Source organism: Myotis daubentonii, chromosome 19 (genome assembly GCF_963259705.1).
Source record: "Myotis daubentonii chromosome 19, mMyoDau2.1, whole genome shotgun sequence".
NCBI classification, from domain to species: Eukaryota; Metazoa; Chordata; class Mammalia; order Chiroptera; family Vespertilionidae; genus Myotis; species Myotis daubentonii.
The window spans coordinates 14992426-15008749 of NC_081858.1; the positions used below are offsets into that span (position 1 = coordinate 14992426).

Below are 16324 nucleotides of genomic sequence, written 5' to 3' on the forward strand. Positions count from 1 at the left end.
CAGAAGAGAGTGGCAAGAAATATTCAAAGTGATGAAGAGCAAGAACCTACAACCAAGATTACTTTATCCAGCAAAGCTATCATTCAGAATTGAAGGTCAGATAAAGAGCTTCACAGATAAGAAAAAGCTAAAGGAGTTCATCACCACCAAACCAGCATTAGATGAAATGCTGAAAGGTATTCTTTAAGAAGAGGAAGAAGAAAAGGGAACTCTTACCATTTGCCACAGCATGGATGGAACTGGAGAGCATTATGCTAAGTGAAATAAGCCAGTCAGAGAAGGATAAATACCACATGATCTCACTCATTTGTGGAATATAATGAATAAACTGATGAACAAGGACTGATCCAGAGACAGAGAGGCGTTGATTGGACTGTTGGGCCTTGGAGGGAAGGTAGGGGAGGGTGGTGGTAAGGGGGAAAGATCAACCAAAGGACTTATATGCAAGCATATAGGCCTAACCAATGGACACAGACAACGGGGGGGGGGGGGTGGTGAGGGCATGAGCATGGGGGGGGGGGGGTTTAGGGGTAACGTGGGGATAAGGACACATATGTAATATCTTAATCAATAAAAAATATATTTAAAAAAATAATCCTGGAGTAGTACAGTAAAGTGACTAATTCAACCTAAGGATCATTGACCCCAGCACTAACTATGCCAGTGGCACTGTTTTAATGCTCTCGGGCACTCTGATTAAACCCCTTTAACAGATGAGGACACTGGGCATACCAGTAAGTTCCTTGCACAAGTCCCAGTCCTTCTAAGTGGCAGCAGAGGGGAACCCAGGCAAGTCTGGCTCCCGGGGTTGGAGGTTAACCTCTCTGCTCCAGGACCTACCAGGCCAGGCAGGCACTCCCTTCCTTCTGCCTGGAGTCACAGTGCTGCACTGCGCTGGCTCCCACCCATCTCTCTCCTGGAGACTCAGATGGCCCTGGTGGAAAGGAGGTGACAACTCAGAGCTCAGACCCCTCTGCTTCTGCTTCTCTCCTTCAGAAATGAAAACTTCCAGGTGGCTTTGGTTCTCCTGTGATCCCGGCCTGGCTTTGTCCTGAGCCTCCTGTCCAGCTTCTGGCGGTGAGACAGCACCGTGGATCACGCCGATGAGTTTTATTGTGGAGCAGAGCCCACAGTGACCTAGTTACAGAGGCTCCCTCAGGATCACTGCTCCCTAAGGAAGAAGTGTTTCTTAGGCCCTTGGTAATGCTTGATGGGGCTTTTAATGGCCTAACCTGTCATTCGGGTTACATCTTTCCAAGTACAATTAAGAGCAAAGCTCTGTGGTGAAAATAAGTCTTGTGCTTGTATTGAGCACTTATCTGGTACTGTATACTGTGTATCTGACTGGCACCCTCATCCAAAGAACCCAAAGCAAAATTATTTTACTGTGTTTATTCCTCACAACAACCATATAGGTTAGACCTATCAATCTCCACTTTAAAAGTGAGGCACACACATAGCTTGTAGGTTCCAGAACCTTGAGTCAAATTCTGGTCTGTCCAACTCTAAACTGTATGTGGGCCAAGGATCTTGCAGGGTTTCTTAAGCAAACACAGGCACTGATGTATGTTACTGACAGCACCCAATTTTGTCTCCAGGCAACAGTTCTGGCTACTGTGACCCACACACATTGTCAAACTGTCTAAGAAGGAATTTCACTTATATAGGGACTAACACAGTTTAGTGGGGCAACTTGCAGTCTGCACCCCTTACCAGGGTTTTTTTTACATATTCAGAATGAAAGATTTTTTTAAAAAATATACGTATTTATTGAATGTAGAGGGAGAGGGAGGGAGAGAGAGAGAGAGTTGAAACACTGATGAGAGAAACATCAATCAACTGCCTCTTGCACACCCCCTGCTGGGGATCGAGCCTGTAACGGGTCATGTGCCCTGATGGGAATGGAACTGGTGACCTCTTGGTGCATGGGTCAATGCTCTACCACAGAGCCACACTGGCCGGGCAAGGATGGAAGATTTTATAGCCAGTGGATTATATAGGTTTCATCCTATGTTAATGGCAGAAGTCCTTTTGGGGAAGATAGGAAATCAAACCACAAAGGCAGAATCCATCTTCCTCCAGGCAAATCCAACTAAAACCACTGCACACAGGCCTGTGTGTGTTTCTGAGGATGTGCAGGTGTAGCAGCAAGGCCTTGCTCACCCCCAGATAAGACTCAGCAATCATGGTGCCTCATCTGTCTATTGACTCTGCTTTCACTGAGAATTGTCCACTACCCAGAGTAACTCTGATGGATCCCAAACCCTGCTGTTGATTCCACTGAACAAAAAGGAGGAAAATAATTCATTAAAATGAAAATGAAATTAAAATGAGCTCTTCTAGCCCTGACCTGTTTGGCTCAGTGGATAGAGCGTCGGCCTGAGGACTGAAGGGTCCCGGGTCCGATTCTGGTCAAGGGCATGTACCTTGGTTGCGGGCACATCCCCAATGGGAGGTGTGCAGGAGGCAGCTGATCGATGTTTCCAACTCTCTATCCCTCTCCCTTCCTCCCTATAAAAAATCAATAAAATATATTTAAAAAAATAAAAAATAAATAAAATGAGCTCTTCTTGAGATCCAAGTGCAAAGACAAAACTGGGGGTTCTCTGAAAGCTGTAGGGTGAAGACAGACAATTAATAACATAAGTAACTTATGTAATATTTTAGAAAGTAATAGGAGCTATAAAAAACAAAGAAAGAGGTGTCAGTTGTGAGTTGTATGTTTAAATAGGATGGACATCACAGACAGTTTCCATGACAACCTCATTTCCAGATGCATCTTCAGCAGGGCTTCTCTAAAGCCATGTTACCTGATGACTTGTTATAATACAGAATTAAAACAGCTATTTTGTCTTTCTGTTTGTGCAGTACTGTCGCCTTTCCAAAACTTGAATCCGTGGAACATGGCTTCCTTCTTTATTTCTAACGGAAACTATATATTATACAGGGCACATCACGGAGGCATGTGGAGATTTACATACAATGAAAGTCTGTATATATGTCTCATATCTGTGCAAGAGGTCTTAGCCTTCTGGTAGGTAATCAAATGTATGAATATGGTACTAAACCCATCCCTACATACAGGATTCCCAGCTTCAAGAAGAAACAGAAACCTGGCCAGAGAGAGGAGACAGCAGCTGAGAGACCTTCAATGTGAAACAGCTTCGATGAGCTCCTGATTTTGTTCACGTCCATGTCTTGAGTTATCTCCTGTTGATGACCTCTAAATCTGTATTTAGATCCACATCTGAACCCCCAACAGTCAACTAAAATTCTACACATTAAAGAATTATATCACTACTATTCTTCAAAAATGTTCGCTTCCTATATTCCCTACCTTAATAAATGATACAATTTCCCACTGCTCAGTCACAGTAATAAAGTCAAATTGATTCTAACTAAAGGAGTCAGGCCATTTCCCTGAAAAACTCAGTTCATGAAAGCGAATTCACCAACAGGCGATTTTAAACTGGTCAATTTACAAGTTGTTTATAGATATGTATTTATTGCCATTTTATTATTCATATATTTGATCTTTTTCTTCTTCTCCTTTTTAAGAAGACCCTTTAACATTTCTTGTAATACTGGTTTGGTGGTGATAAACTCCTTTAGCATTTTCTTGTCTGGGAAGCTCTTTATCTACCTTTTGAATCTAAATGGTAGTTTTGCTGGGTAGAATAATCTTGGTTGTATTACTGGAGGAAATAGGTTCTTCCATGGTGTCACAGGAAATGAATTTCAGGGACACATATATAAGAGGATTTTAAGCGCAAGTGGTAAGATTAATTAGAGTGAAACAAAGGAAAGGCTTAGGATAGAAGAGGCAAGATCACAGCAGTGGGAGTATGCCCAGACTGGGCTGCCTACACTCAGGGAAGGAAATTATAGAGGCAAAAGGAGAGTCCTTAAAGCCCACTGCTTCCCTAATTGTAAGTTTCATAGGGACCCTTTGAGTTTAGGAGAAAAGAAAACACAAGTATGGTCCAAGAGAAGGAAGGGTGCACAGAGCACAGATGTCCCCGCAAAGGCTGCCACACTCGACAAGGCACTTCCTGGCACTCAGCTGGTAGGCTGCATTCACTACCACCAGGTACACCATGCCCAGTGCCTCATCCATACGCAACTGGTTCTACTCAGTCTCACTGAGGAAGAAGTCCAGCTTCCAAGGTGCCCACAGAACCAGAAGGGCCAGTGCCCAGAGTTGCTGTGCCATTACCCTGGCACCCAAGGCTTCAGCAGTCCAGCTCAGACTCTGCTGCCAGCTGCTCTCTGGCCTGTGTGGCTGCCAAAAAGAGACCGGAGCCTTTGTTAAGCTTCCTTCTATTTCCCTGGGCCTGGGAGAAGAGGGTTGGCTTTCTTTCAAGCCGTTCGATCTCTTTCCCAGATTTCCCAGGTTTCTCTCATCCCCTTTATGGTGGCCATTTTGGCTTCTACTGCACATGCACCAGTGAAAAGACTTCCCCTGCGCTACCTTCTCTGCCACGTCCCCCCTCCCCCTCCCCCCACCCCCCCACTTAGTGGGGTAGACTCGCCGGGGAGATTGTAAAGCTTAATCAGGCTTTTGACTGGTTCCCTCCTCCCTTTTGGTTAATATCCAACTAACTGCCTACTATAACATTCATAAATCCTAGCTTTTATCACTTTGAACATCTTGTGCCAGTCCCTTCTGGCCTGAAAGGTTTCAGCTGAGAAATCAGCTGAAGTCTTATGGGAGCTCTCTTGTAGATAACTAACTGCTTTTCTCTTATTGCTTTTAAGATTCTCTCTTTGTCTTTGAATAACAGAGTGACATTAATTGATTCACCCAACAAATATTGAGAAACTCTGTTTGGCACTGTTTTAGGGACTGCACTACACAAAACAAAGTTCCCTGCCTCTGTTGAGCTTTTACTCTAGTAGGGGGAAGACAGACAATTAATAACGTAAGGAACTTATGTAATATTTTAGAAAGTAATAGGAGCTATAAAAAAACAAAGAGCTGTGGGTTGTGAGTTGTAGTTTAAAGAGGATGGTAAGTTAGGCAATTTAAGGAAAGTCTTGAGAGACTCTGGTCAGAGCTGTGCTGTTAACATCAACTACTCTAATGGACCCACAAGGGAACATATCACTCCTCCCAGGCAATGCATTACTGTCCTGGGCCTCAGTGAATGGCTTCACCATAAGCACTGGCTCTACTGGAAGGATTCTGGTAGTAGTGACAAGTTAGGGGAAGCAAAGGACCTGTCTGAGCCTTCTTAAAACTCAGAAGTCACACAATGAAGGTCACCGCCCACACACATTTCTGGTCTTCAATGAGCCAGTGCCAGCTGTTCTAAATTCCTTTAATTTCCATATCTGCTCTCAGGACGGGATCTGATAAACTCCTTTGTACAGGGACTAACTGAGCTGCTGTGTAGCTACCTTTATCCAAATATATTTATGCAGAATTTATGATGTTTTTGGCCTAAGGCCAGAGGGATCTCTATTTGGAGAAACTCAAGCTTCAGTGAATAAGTGATTAAGCTATGTTTTTGATCAGGGCATCTCATGAGAGGTTTATGAAATCATACCACAAATGCAGGAACCCAGCTTCTTGTCAAGTCCAACTACAATCACGATACCTATCAATCACTGTGCATATGTGTGTGCCCACATCAATCAATGTCTGCTGGCTTATCCACCTCTGTGAGACATGTTTAGACAATACTCCATAATAATGGTGCTTTATTTGTAAGATTTACACTTAGAACTTTGCTGTGTCCTCCAGTGACTCTAATGACTCCCCAAGCCTAATCTTAATCCCACTACACATAAGTTAGAAATGGAGAAAAACAATGAACTACCATAAATTCTCTTAGGAATGCAACTGCAAAGACCTCAGGGGTTCATTAAAAGTTCACTTTTCTCTAGGAGCCTTGGAGGATTCTTGTCTGTATGATGCAATACCAGGTAAACTTCCGCTGAGTTGATATCACTTCAGAGATCATTGCCGTGAAAACTGTATTTCAAATGCACTTGGTCTATGGCTTTCCAAGACCAAGTTCGCTGATGGCTTGCTTTAACACAAGCAGGAAGCAGTATAGAAAGAAATATTTTTGACCATATTCCTTTTGGTACAAACACTGAATCTCTGCCTCATAGTTTCTTTGCTTTAGTTATTTCTAGCTCAGGTCTAATGTATATTTTTTATTTTATCATATATAATGCAAATCTGATACTTAAACATGTATACAATGTCTTACGTATATGTCTCAGAGTCCATCGAAAGCACTAGGATAGACTTCAGTAAGTTGTTCATCACTCTCCACCAGAGAAACACAAAAACACACATTATTCCAAAATGAGGCTCTCTGGTACCTAACTTTTGGCCTTGAGACACCATTTTACCTCTAAAACAGGGGTGGGCAAACTTTTTGACTCGAGGGCCACAATGGGTTCTTAAACTGGACCGGAGGGCCAGAACAAAAGCATGGATGGAGTGTTTGTGTGAACTAATATAAATTCAAAGTAAACATCATTACATAAAAGGGTACGGCCTTTTTTTTTTTTTTTTTTTTTTTTTTTAGTTTTATTCATTTCAAACGGGCCGGGCCCGCGGGCCATAGTTTGCCCACGGCTGCTCTAAAAGAAACCAAGTTTCTGGAGCAAATGGTTATTTCCTGGTCTGAAGAATGAAACATATGAGATGAGCTTGGAACCTCTTGTCATATCAGATAGCAAGGAAGCGATTAGAGACTAATAGCATTGTCAAAAAGACAGGAGGAAAACTGAAGAGAATTCTGCAGGACCAAAAAAAAGTTTGGCAACAAAACAAGAATGTGGAGTGAAACCATAAAATATGTTTAAATTAGTGAGAGTATAAATATACTCAAGAAAAATAACTGGTCACTGGTCACCTTTGGAGGATAATAAAAAACTAAAACATTATTTGAAATATTAGAAAATGGAGCTGTAGTGGATACATGAACCTATGCATGCAATCAAATTGCATCAACTACACACATATACAGATGAGTACTGGCAAAACTGGGAAAACCTGAGTAAGATCAGTGGATTGTGTGTGGCAATTTGCACTCTCCTGAGTGTGAGGTTGTAGTGAATTTTGCAAAATGTTACCACTGGGGAAACTGTACAAAGGGTGCAGAGGATCTCTCTGTTATATCTTATAACTGCATGTGAATCTATAATTATTTCAAAATCTATAATAATAAAAGCATAATATGCTAATTAGACTGGACGTCCTTCTGGACTGCAAGGGAGCCCGGGTCCTGGGTGCCAGAGGGAAGCCGGTGCCAGCAGCCGGGGGGGGGGGCGGGGGGGGGAAGGAAGGCCTACTCTTGCACGAATTTCCTGCATCAGGCCTCTAGTAGTTTAATAAAAATCTTCATTAGCAATATTTTCATGAATAATATGTTACTGAATGTATTCTTTTTTTTCTCTGAATGTATTTTTGAAAAGTACATTTTCTTATGAACATATTTCACTTATGAATGAGGATATATGTATGAAGAGTTCTTATAAGTCTGTATTCTTGTGTCTCTCAACCTCCTGCCATTCTATACTGTCAGTGTGTACGTATCACGCCAGGGTGACAATTTAATGTTCCTTATACATTCACATTGCTTGGCTAAAATTGTATGGTTGGTTTTATTTATTTATTTATTTATTTATTTTTGTATGGTTGGTTTTAGTAGAATACTTGAATTTGCTTAAAACCCCTTTAAGCCTAGTTAATAATGTGTAATGATAAGTAATCATAATGACAGTAAGTGGTGATGATGTTGATGGTAATGACTGAGGTGGTTTTGGTGGTGGTGGTGGTAGTGGTGGTGATGGTGGTGATGGTGGTGATGATGATAGTGGTGGTAATGATGGTGATGATGGTGATCATGGTTGATGACTGGGTTGTTCATAAAATGTTTGAATGTTAGCTTTAGATTCTAAGTTTCTCAAGCTGCAAGATAACTCTATCAAAGGAAAATTACCACACCTGGGAGACAAAATATGATTCACAGCAGAGATATAAACCAAGACTTAATTGTTCCTTCAGCAAGGACTCCAGTCTCTGAAGTGACTGCATCCCATGAGGGGCTCTGCCCACAGACATATAAACATACGCCCGGGTCTCCCAATCTCAGGGACCCATTTTTTTGTTTTACTCCTGCAACAGCCCCTTTGATTAAATTTAAGACTAGAAATAAATCTGTATGGTTTTCTCATTTTTTCTGACATTTATTTCCTGATTGTTGAAACCAAGGCATCCTCTAAAATTTCCAGGAGACTTCCATTTTTCCTCAGCACAGGTATTTACAGACTTAAAGCAATTTTATGAAAAAAATATGTCTTTCATGAACTCCTGTGTTCAATGTGTGATATTTCCAACCATATGTTTTCCTTCATCTCTAAGTGTTTTCTCTTTGTGTGTTCTCATCAACAGCAATCCTGAGCCTCTGATGGTCTAGTAAAACTAGAGGTAATAATTGTAATAGCTCATATCAAATATGTGGGTCATATTTTTCTATTTATACCATTAGATGACCATGGGAGTAAGAATGAAAACAACTCTGTCTAGGATTTTCCCATCTCCCTGCTTTGTAAAGCACTTTGAATTCTGGTAATGGCATATTTAAGGTGGATTTTCTATCTTTTGGATTGTTTTAAGAGGTAGGCAGGGATACATAAGAATTTTTAACCTATTGTTATCTAGAGGAAATGTATTTTTGTCTTTGTAGTAAATAGAAATAATATTCAAATAATCTTAGCTACCTCTGGTAGTAGTTATCATGAAGTTAAATGCTTCTTAAATACCTCACCACCAATAATGTAACACATAAAGTTCAAAATGCAATGCAGATTTTATTCTCTTTAACCACATCCTAAGGATTTAAAGACTCCTACACCTAGGAAAAAAGAAATACAGTTAGTGCTGGCGTTATTATTATAGGACTCACACGAGGCAGTGTATTTTAAAGTGCTACATTAAAAACCAGGCTAAAATGTTTTTAAAAATACATATATACCTATACACATATAAATGCATATATGCACTGAAAAAATCGAGAAGGGTAGTCATTACCAGTGTTAGTCTCCATGGAGCAGGAAAGTGGTATTTTAGTTTTGCTTATTTGAACTTCTACTTTTCTACCATGAACATATACTACCTGGGTAATTTTCCTGAGGCCCTCCTGATGCGGAGCTGAGGCCTCCTGTCAACTCCTGTCAACACCCAACAAGGCATTGAGACCACCAGCCAACAATCACTGGGAGAGCTTGGAAGCTGACCCTCCAGTCCCGGTTAAGCACTGGGATGTCTGCTGCTCCAGTCAACATCTTGACTGGACCTCACGAGAGACCCTGAGCCCAACAACCCAACTAAGATGCTTCTAAATTTCTGATCTCCATAATTTTTGAGATGTTTGTTGTTTTAAGCCCTCGGTTTCAGCGCAATTTTTATGCAGCATTAGAAACTACTGCATTTCAGCTAATAGAAGAGAAGCTAGAAAGCCTTGATAGTCAAATATTTATTCAAGAACTTGAATCCACTAAACTAGATGCCTTCACCTGCAAATTCTTCCAAAAATTTACTAACTGACATGAATCTAGCACAAACTTTTCCGAGAATAGATAAAAAGGAAATACTTCCTCACTCTCTTAGTGAGGCCAGCATAACCTGCCAAAGTCCTTACAAGAAAGGAAAATAATATCCAGCTTGCTGTTTTTCATAAGTATAAATGCAAAATCTTTAACAAAATTTAAGCAAACTGAAACCACCAAAAATGAAGAGGATATATCAGAATCAAATAAAGTATATTCTAGGAAAGCAAGACTAGTATAACATTCAAAAACCAATCAGTACATTTCATCACAATAACAACTATAAGGAGAAAAATAATCATATGAACATCTCAAATTATATAGAAAAGTACTTTTAAAAATTGAACATCCATTCAAAATAATCACACTTAGTAAAGTAGGAATATAAGAGAACTTAATATAAAAAAGAGTATCCAAAGACAGAGAGAGAGAGAGAGAGAGGAAATAAGATAAGGATACCTACTATCACTACTTATATTCAGTATTGTACTAAAGGTCCTAACCAGTGCAATAAGGCAAGAAAAATAAATTTTCAAAAAGAAATTAAAGGCTAAAGGTTAGAAAATAAATGATCATTTTTCACAGATGACATGATTGGGTAGACAGAAAATCAGAAAGAATCTACAAACTATTAGAATCAATAAATGAATTTAAAAGGTTTGCTGGATAGAAGATCAATATGCAAAAATCAGTTGTAGTTCCTTATATTAGCAACAAGTAGAAAATAATTTTTTTATATTTTATTGATTTTTTAAAGAGAGGAAGGGAGAGGGCTAGAGAGTTAGAAACATCGATGAGAGAGAAACATCGATCAGCTGCCTCCTGCACACTCCCCACTGGGGATGTGCCCGCAACCAAGGTACATGCCCTTGACCGGAATCAAACCTGGGACCTTTCAGTCCGCAGGCTGACGCTCAATCCACTGAGTCAAACCGGTTTCAGCGAAAATAATTTTCTTAAAAAAGTACTCTTAATATTAACAAGAAAGATCAAATACCTAAGAATAAATCATAACAAAAGATGTGTAAGACATCCACACTGAAAACTAAAAATCACTAGGAAGAGAAATTAAAGAAGACCTAAATAGAGGGATATATTGTGTTCATAAATTTGAAACCTCAATACTGGAAGGATATCGATTTTCCTCAAATTAAGCTAGGGATTTAGCAGTCTCAATAAAAAATTCTGAAACTGATAAGCTGATTGTAAAATTCATATAGAAATGCAAAATGTCAAGAGTAGCAGAACAATCTTGAGGAGCAATAAATCTGAGACATTTACACTATATAGGGCAGCGGTTCATCAAAGGGTCACGGCATTAGGAAGGTTGAGAACCACTGCTATAGGGGAAAAGGCCTTAATAGCAGTTAAGATAGTCTGACTGTTGTTACAAAAATAGACAAATTGTCACTTGATTTATGAAAACATCAAACTGTATTACAATGAGAAATGGGTGCTCTTTTTAATAAATTGTACTGAGTTGACTGAATAGCCACATGAAAAATCATGTATCTTGAGCCCTTATGACATGTGTGTGTTACATGCCATGGAGTCAGTTCCAATTTCTGGCAAGCGTGTGAATGAGTGATGTCCCAATGCCGTCCCCAACAGGCCTGCTCAGCTCCTGTGGACTCGGGCCTATGGCTTCCTTTATGGAGTCAGTCCCTCTCACGTTTGGTCTTCCTCTGTCCCCAGTGCCTTCGATTTTCCCAGCATTGTTGTCTTTCCCAAAGAACCCTGCTTTCTTATGATGTGCTCGAAGTAGGACAGTTTTAGTTTTATCATTTTTTGCCTCGAATGATGCTTCAGGCTTAATTTCTCTAGGATCCACTTGTTCATCTTTCTGGCAGTCCAGGGTATCCATACAGTTCTCCTCCTGGAGGGGTCTCCCTTTTCCACGTCCAGCGCGGAAAGAGAGTGATAGGTTCTGTGAGTAGGGGCGGCTGGGGATTTGAGAATATGAAAAAAAAGAGACAAGACACAAAGACGGAAGGAAAAGCTGGGACCGGGTGGGACCGCTGTCCTCTTCTGACTGAGAGACAGAGAGACAGGGACCCAGCACCCATACCAGGTGTTTATTTTATACCCCGATATCAGGAAGGTTCACCAAAGGTCAAGACCAAGGAGCTTATTTGCATTCTTGTAAGGTCACTTCTGGGCGGCCTGAGTCCTATTCATTCCTGGTGCTTGGCTGGATTTACATAATAAAACCCACTCCCAGGCCCCTGGGCAAAGATGAAAGTCAAGCTGAGAACACTTCTGCCTTTTTGGTAAGATGTGCATCCAGGACGTGGCTCCTGCCTGTTGCCCCAGATTCAGCTGACAATTATTAGAGAAATGTCCATGTGCCTTCCCAGGGGCCCTCTACATCCTCCAACATCATATTTCAAATGAATCAATATTTTTCCTAGCAGCCTTCCTCACTGTCTATGCTCACATCCATACATAGTGATTGGGAATATGAGGGTGTGGATGATCTTAGCTTTGGTCTCTAATCTCTCTAATCCCCTCTAACCGCTATTTCCAGTCTCTAATCCCCATCTCACACCATAAGTTAAAAAACTAATTCCAAATGACTGAAGAACATGATAAAGATAAAACAAAGATAATTTCGAGAACAGCTAAAATCATTTAGAGAACAGAAAAAATGTTAGGACATTGGAATAAGCAAAAGTTTCTTAAATAGGGTACATAAAGCAGTAGCCTTAAGAGAAAATACTTGCTACATTGACTACCTGAAAACGATGAATTTCTGGCCATTAAGAGAATGAAAAGTCAAACAATGGAGTGAGAAAAATATAAATAAAACATATCTGATCGTGGCCTTATATGTAAAATATAAAAAGAATTCCTGCAAATCAATAATAAAGAGATAGACAACCTAGCAGAAAAGCAGGAAGAAGTTGAACATACACTTCACAACAGAAGACATTGAAATGGTCAAGGTGGCCAACTGCATTCATCATTAGAGAAATGCAAGTTCAAACCTCAACCCAATGCTACTACACACCTTGCAAAGTGGCTAAATTGATTTTTAATTGCAAAAACATAATAGTAAAGATGTGGAGCAATTAAGACTCTCACAAACTGCGGATGAAATGTAAATTAATACAACCTCTTTGAAAACTAATAAAGATGAACATATGCAAAGTAATCCCAATATACCAATTCTCACTGGTATATAACCAAAAGAAATGCATGTATATATTCCCCATAAGATACAAATTAGAATGTTCACAGTAGCCAGAAACTAGAAACCCAATTGGCCATCAGTTGATGAAGATAAGCAAACTGTTGTATTGCTACACAATAAAAGAAATCAAAATTTGATATGCACAACAACATGGATGAATCTCAAAAATATGTTGAGCAGCCTAGCTGACATGGCTCATGGTTGAGCGTCAACCTATGAACTAGGAGGTCACCATTTGATTCCCGGTCAGAGCATATGCCCAGGTTATGGGCTGGATCCCCAGGGTGGGGCGTGCAGGAGGCAACTGATGAATGATGCTCTCTCATCATTGCTGTTTCTATCTCTCTCTCCCTCTCCCTTCCTCTCTGAAATCAATAAAAATATACTTAAAAATATGTTGAACAGAGAATCCAGACACACAAAAATGCATACATGCAATTCCATTTATATTAAGTACAAAACAGTTGCAAATGGATGGTTCTCATAAATATGATGCAGAGCAAAAGAAGCCCAATACAAAAGAGTACTCACACATGATTCCATCTTTGTAGAGTATAAGGCAAAACTAAACGATGCTATTAGAAGTCATGATAATGATTACCGTTTGGGAAACGGCAGTTATTACAAAAGAGCACACAGGTGGCTTCTGGGTGCTAGTAGCATTCAGTTCCCTGATCAGATGAGAGCTGACTGAACTGTACACTTAGGATATGTGCTTATGAATGTAAGTTTATATACTTCAGTAAAGATGTAAACCAGTTTTTTTTGCCCTGGCTGGTGCGGCTCAGTTGGTTGGGCATAGTCCTGTGCACCTGATGGTTGCGAGTTCGATTCCGGGTCAGGGAACATACTTGGGTTGTGGGCTCGATCCCCGGTGGGGAGTGTGCAGGAGGTAGTAATCTGTGTTCCGCTCTCACATTGATGTTTCTCTCTCTCTCCCTCCCCCCACTTCTCCCTCTAAAAATCAATAAAAATATTTGTTTAAAGTCAACTATTTTTAAAACTCAAAAGCAAATACCTGGATACAAACCAACAACACACATTTGGCAAAAACACTACAAAATTCATCAGATACTGAGCTTGTCATTTTGCCAAGACTAACTCAACAAAAGTTTTCACTTCCGACTCTCTTGGGAAAGGTGCTATATTAAAATTATTTTGTGAAAGTAGCATGAGATTACTGTTAATACATTTGAAATTTGCACGTGCTGGGTCAAATAACAAGTGAAGTGAAATCTTCCAAGGAAGAGGTGGGGCAAGAAAACATGACATAAGGGAAAAGAAATTGGATTGGGATTCAAGCTGAGATTTCAGTTCCAGTTCTGCCACCAGAAAGCTTTATTTTCCCGGATAACCTTCAAATACTTCTGCCTCTCCAAAGTGTAATGAATTATATAAAATTCTAGGCGAAGTGATTCTGAAGCCCCATTCAATACTGGGTACTCTGTAGTTGCAGAAACTATTTCATAAAATAAAGAAGGAAGATTTAGGGGATGAGAATGAGAGAGAATAAACCCATTTGAGACAGTTAAAATTTCCTTTATATATAGAATAGAAAAGCATGAAGCTTGAATTCCTTATCAAAAATAAAAATAGTAATACTAACGCTCTAATTAAAAATTCCTCATCCGTTTTCTCAATTCCTAGTTTTCCTTTTCTAAAGGAAAGTTATTCTGTCCAAGGATTTCTTCAGGGCTAATTTGACATCCTTATTCCTCAGGCTGTAGATTAAGGGGTTCAACATGGGCACCACAATGGTGTAGAACAGAGAAGACACTTTCCCCTGGTCCAGGGGCAAAACAGAAGGCGGTTTGAGATACATGAAAGCTCCTGAACCAAAGAAAAGAGAAACTGCAATTATGTGGGAGCTGCAGGTACTGAAGGCTTTGGACCTGCCTTCAATGGAGCTAATGTGGAAAATGCTGGAAAGAATGAAGCCGTAAGAGATAAAAATGGTAGTAATGGGCACCCCAATGCCAACTGTCACAACAACAAAGACCACCAGCAAATTGATGTAAGAGCTGTTGCAGGCCAGCTCCAGGAAAGGAATGATGTCACACATATAATGATTGACAAGGTTGTCAGCACAAAAGGTCAGAAACATTATATTTCCTATATGAGTGACAGCCCCCCAAATCCCCATCCCATAGACACCCAGCAAAAGAGATAAACACACCTGCGGAGACATGGTGACAGTGTACAACAATGGCTTGCAGATGGCAACATAGCGGTCATATGCCATGGCTGACAGGATGAAGGATTCGGAAAACACAAAGAAACAGAAGAAAAAGAACTGAGTCACACATCCTGCATAGGAGATGATGTTCTTCTTGGAGACAAAACTGGTCAGCATTTTGGGGGTGACGGTAGTCGAGAAACTCAAATCTATGAAGGACAAGTTGAAGAGGAAAAAATACATGGGAATGTGAAGGTGAGAGTTCAGCCCAATCAACGTGATCATGCCCAGGTTCCCCACCACAGTGACCATGTAAAAACCTAGAAACAGGAAGAAGAGGGGCAGCTGGAGTCCTGGCTGGTCTGTCAAGCCCGAGAGGATAAACTCTGTCACCGAGGAGGCGTTATCTGCGGCCATTCTCCTCTGGGAGGGCCTGGGAGGGAAAAGGAAAAGAATTGCTTAGAGAAAGAGAGGGGAGGAACCCTATTCTTGAGAACAGCATTCGAACACAGGTTTTGAACTTGAAAGAAGATGGCATTTTCTTGTACCTGCATCTCTGTCTTTAGGGTCCCAAAGTGGCTTGAACCATTCCAGTCACTGTGGGTGAGATTTGCCTCCCAGGTAAGGGCGAATCCCTGCAGCCTGCCCTCTCTGGCGCTTCCTTCCCCCTAAAGCCCCCGCTCACGTTCTGTAAAGACCTTCTCTCGGGTGCTGTTGAAAGGCTGAAGCCAGTTGGCCCTGCCTAGACCGTCCACCTTCGGTCAGTGCTCACCAGAACAGAAAGATGAGTCCTCGTAGCCTGGTCTTTAGCTGGGATGGCTGTGGAATAATGTGTGAAAATACTCCTGGAGTAGTACAGTAAAGTGACTATTCAAACTAAGGATCGTTGACCCCAGCGCTAACTATGCCAGTGGCACTGTTTTAATGCTCTCAGGCGCTCTGATTAAACCCTTTTAACAGATGAGGACACTGGGAATACCAGTAAGTTCCTTGCACAAGTCCCAGTCCTTCTAAGTGGCAGCAGAGGGCAACCCAGGCAAGTCTGACTCCTGGGGTTGGAGGTTAACCTCTCTGCTCCAGGACCTACCAGGCCAGGCAGGCACTCCCTTCCTTCTGCCTGGAGTCACAGTGCTGCACTGCGCTGGCTCCCACCCATCTCTCTCCTGGAGACTCAGATGGCCCTGGTGGAAAGGAGGTGACAACTCAGAGCTCAGACCCCTCTGCTTCTGCTTCTCTCTTTCAGAAATGAAAACCTCCAGGTGGCTTTGGTTCTCCTGTGATCCCGGCCTGGCTTTGTCCTGAGCCTCCTGTCCAGCTTCTGGCGGTGAGACAGCACCGTGGATAACGCCGCTGAGTTTTATTGTGGAGCAGAGCCCGCAGTG

General features: G+C 41.2%; 1 protein-coding gene across 1 annotated transcript; it reads right to left on the reverse strand.

Moving 5' to 3' along the window:
* Positions 1-14423: 14423 nt before the first annotated feature.
* LOC132221740 (olfactory receptor 8B12-like) lies at positions 14424-15523 on the reverse strand. The gene has a single exon (XM_059676080.1). The coding sequence runs from the start codon at positions 15357-15359 to the stop codon at positions 14424-14426; it is 936 nt and encodes a 311-aa protein (XP_059532063.1). The 5' UTR covers positions 15360-15523.
* Positions 15524-16324: the final 801 nt, after the last annotated feature.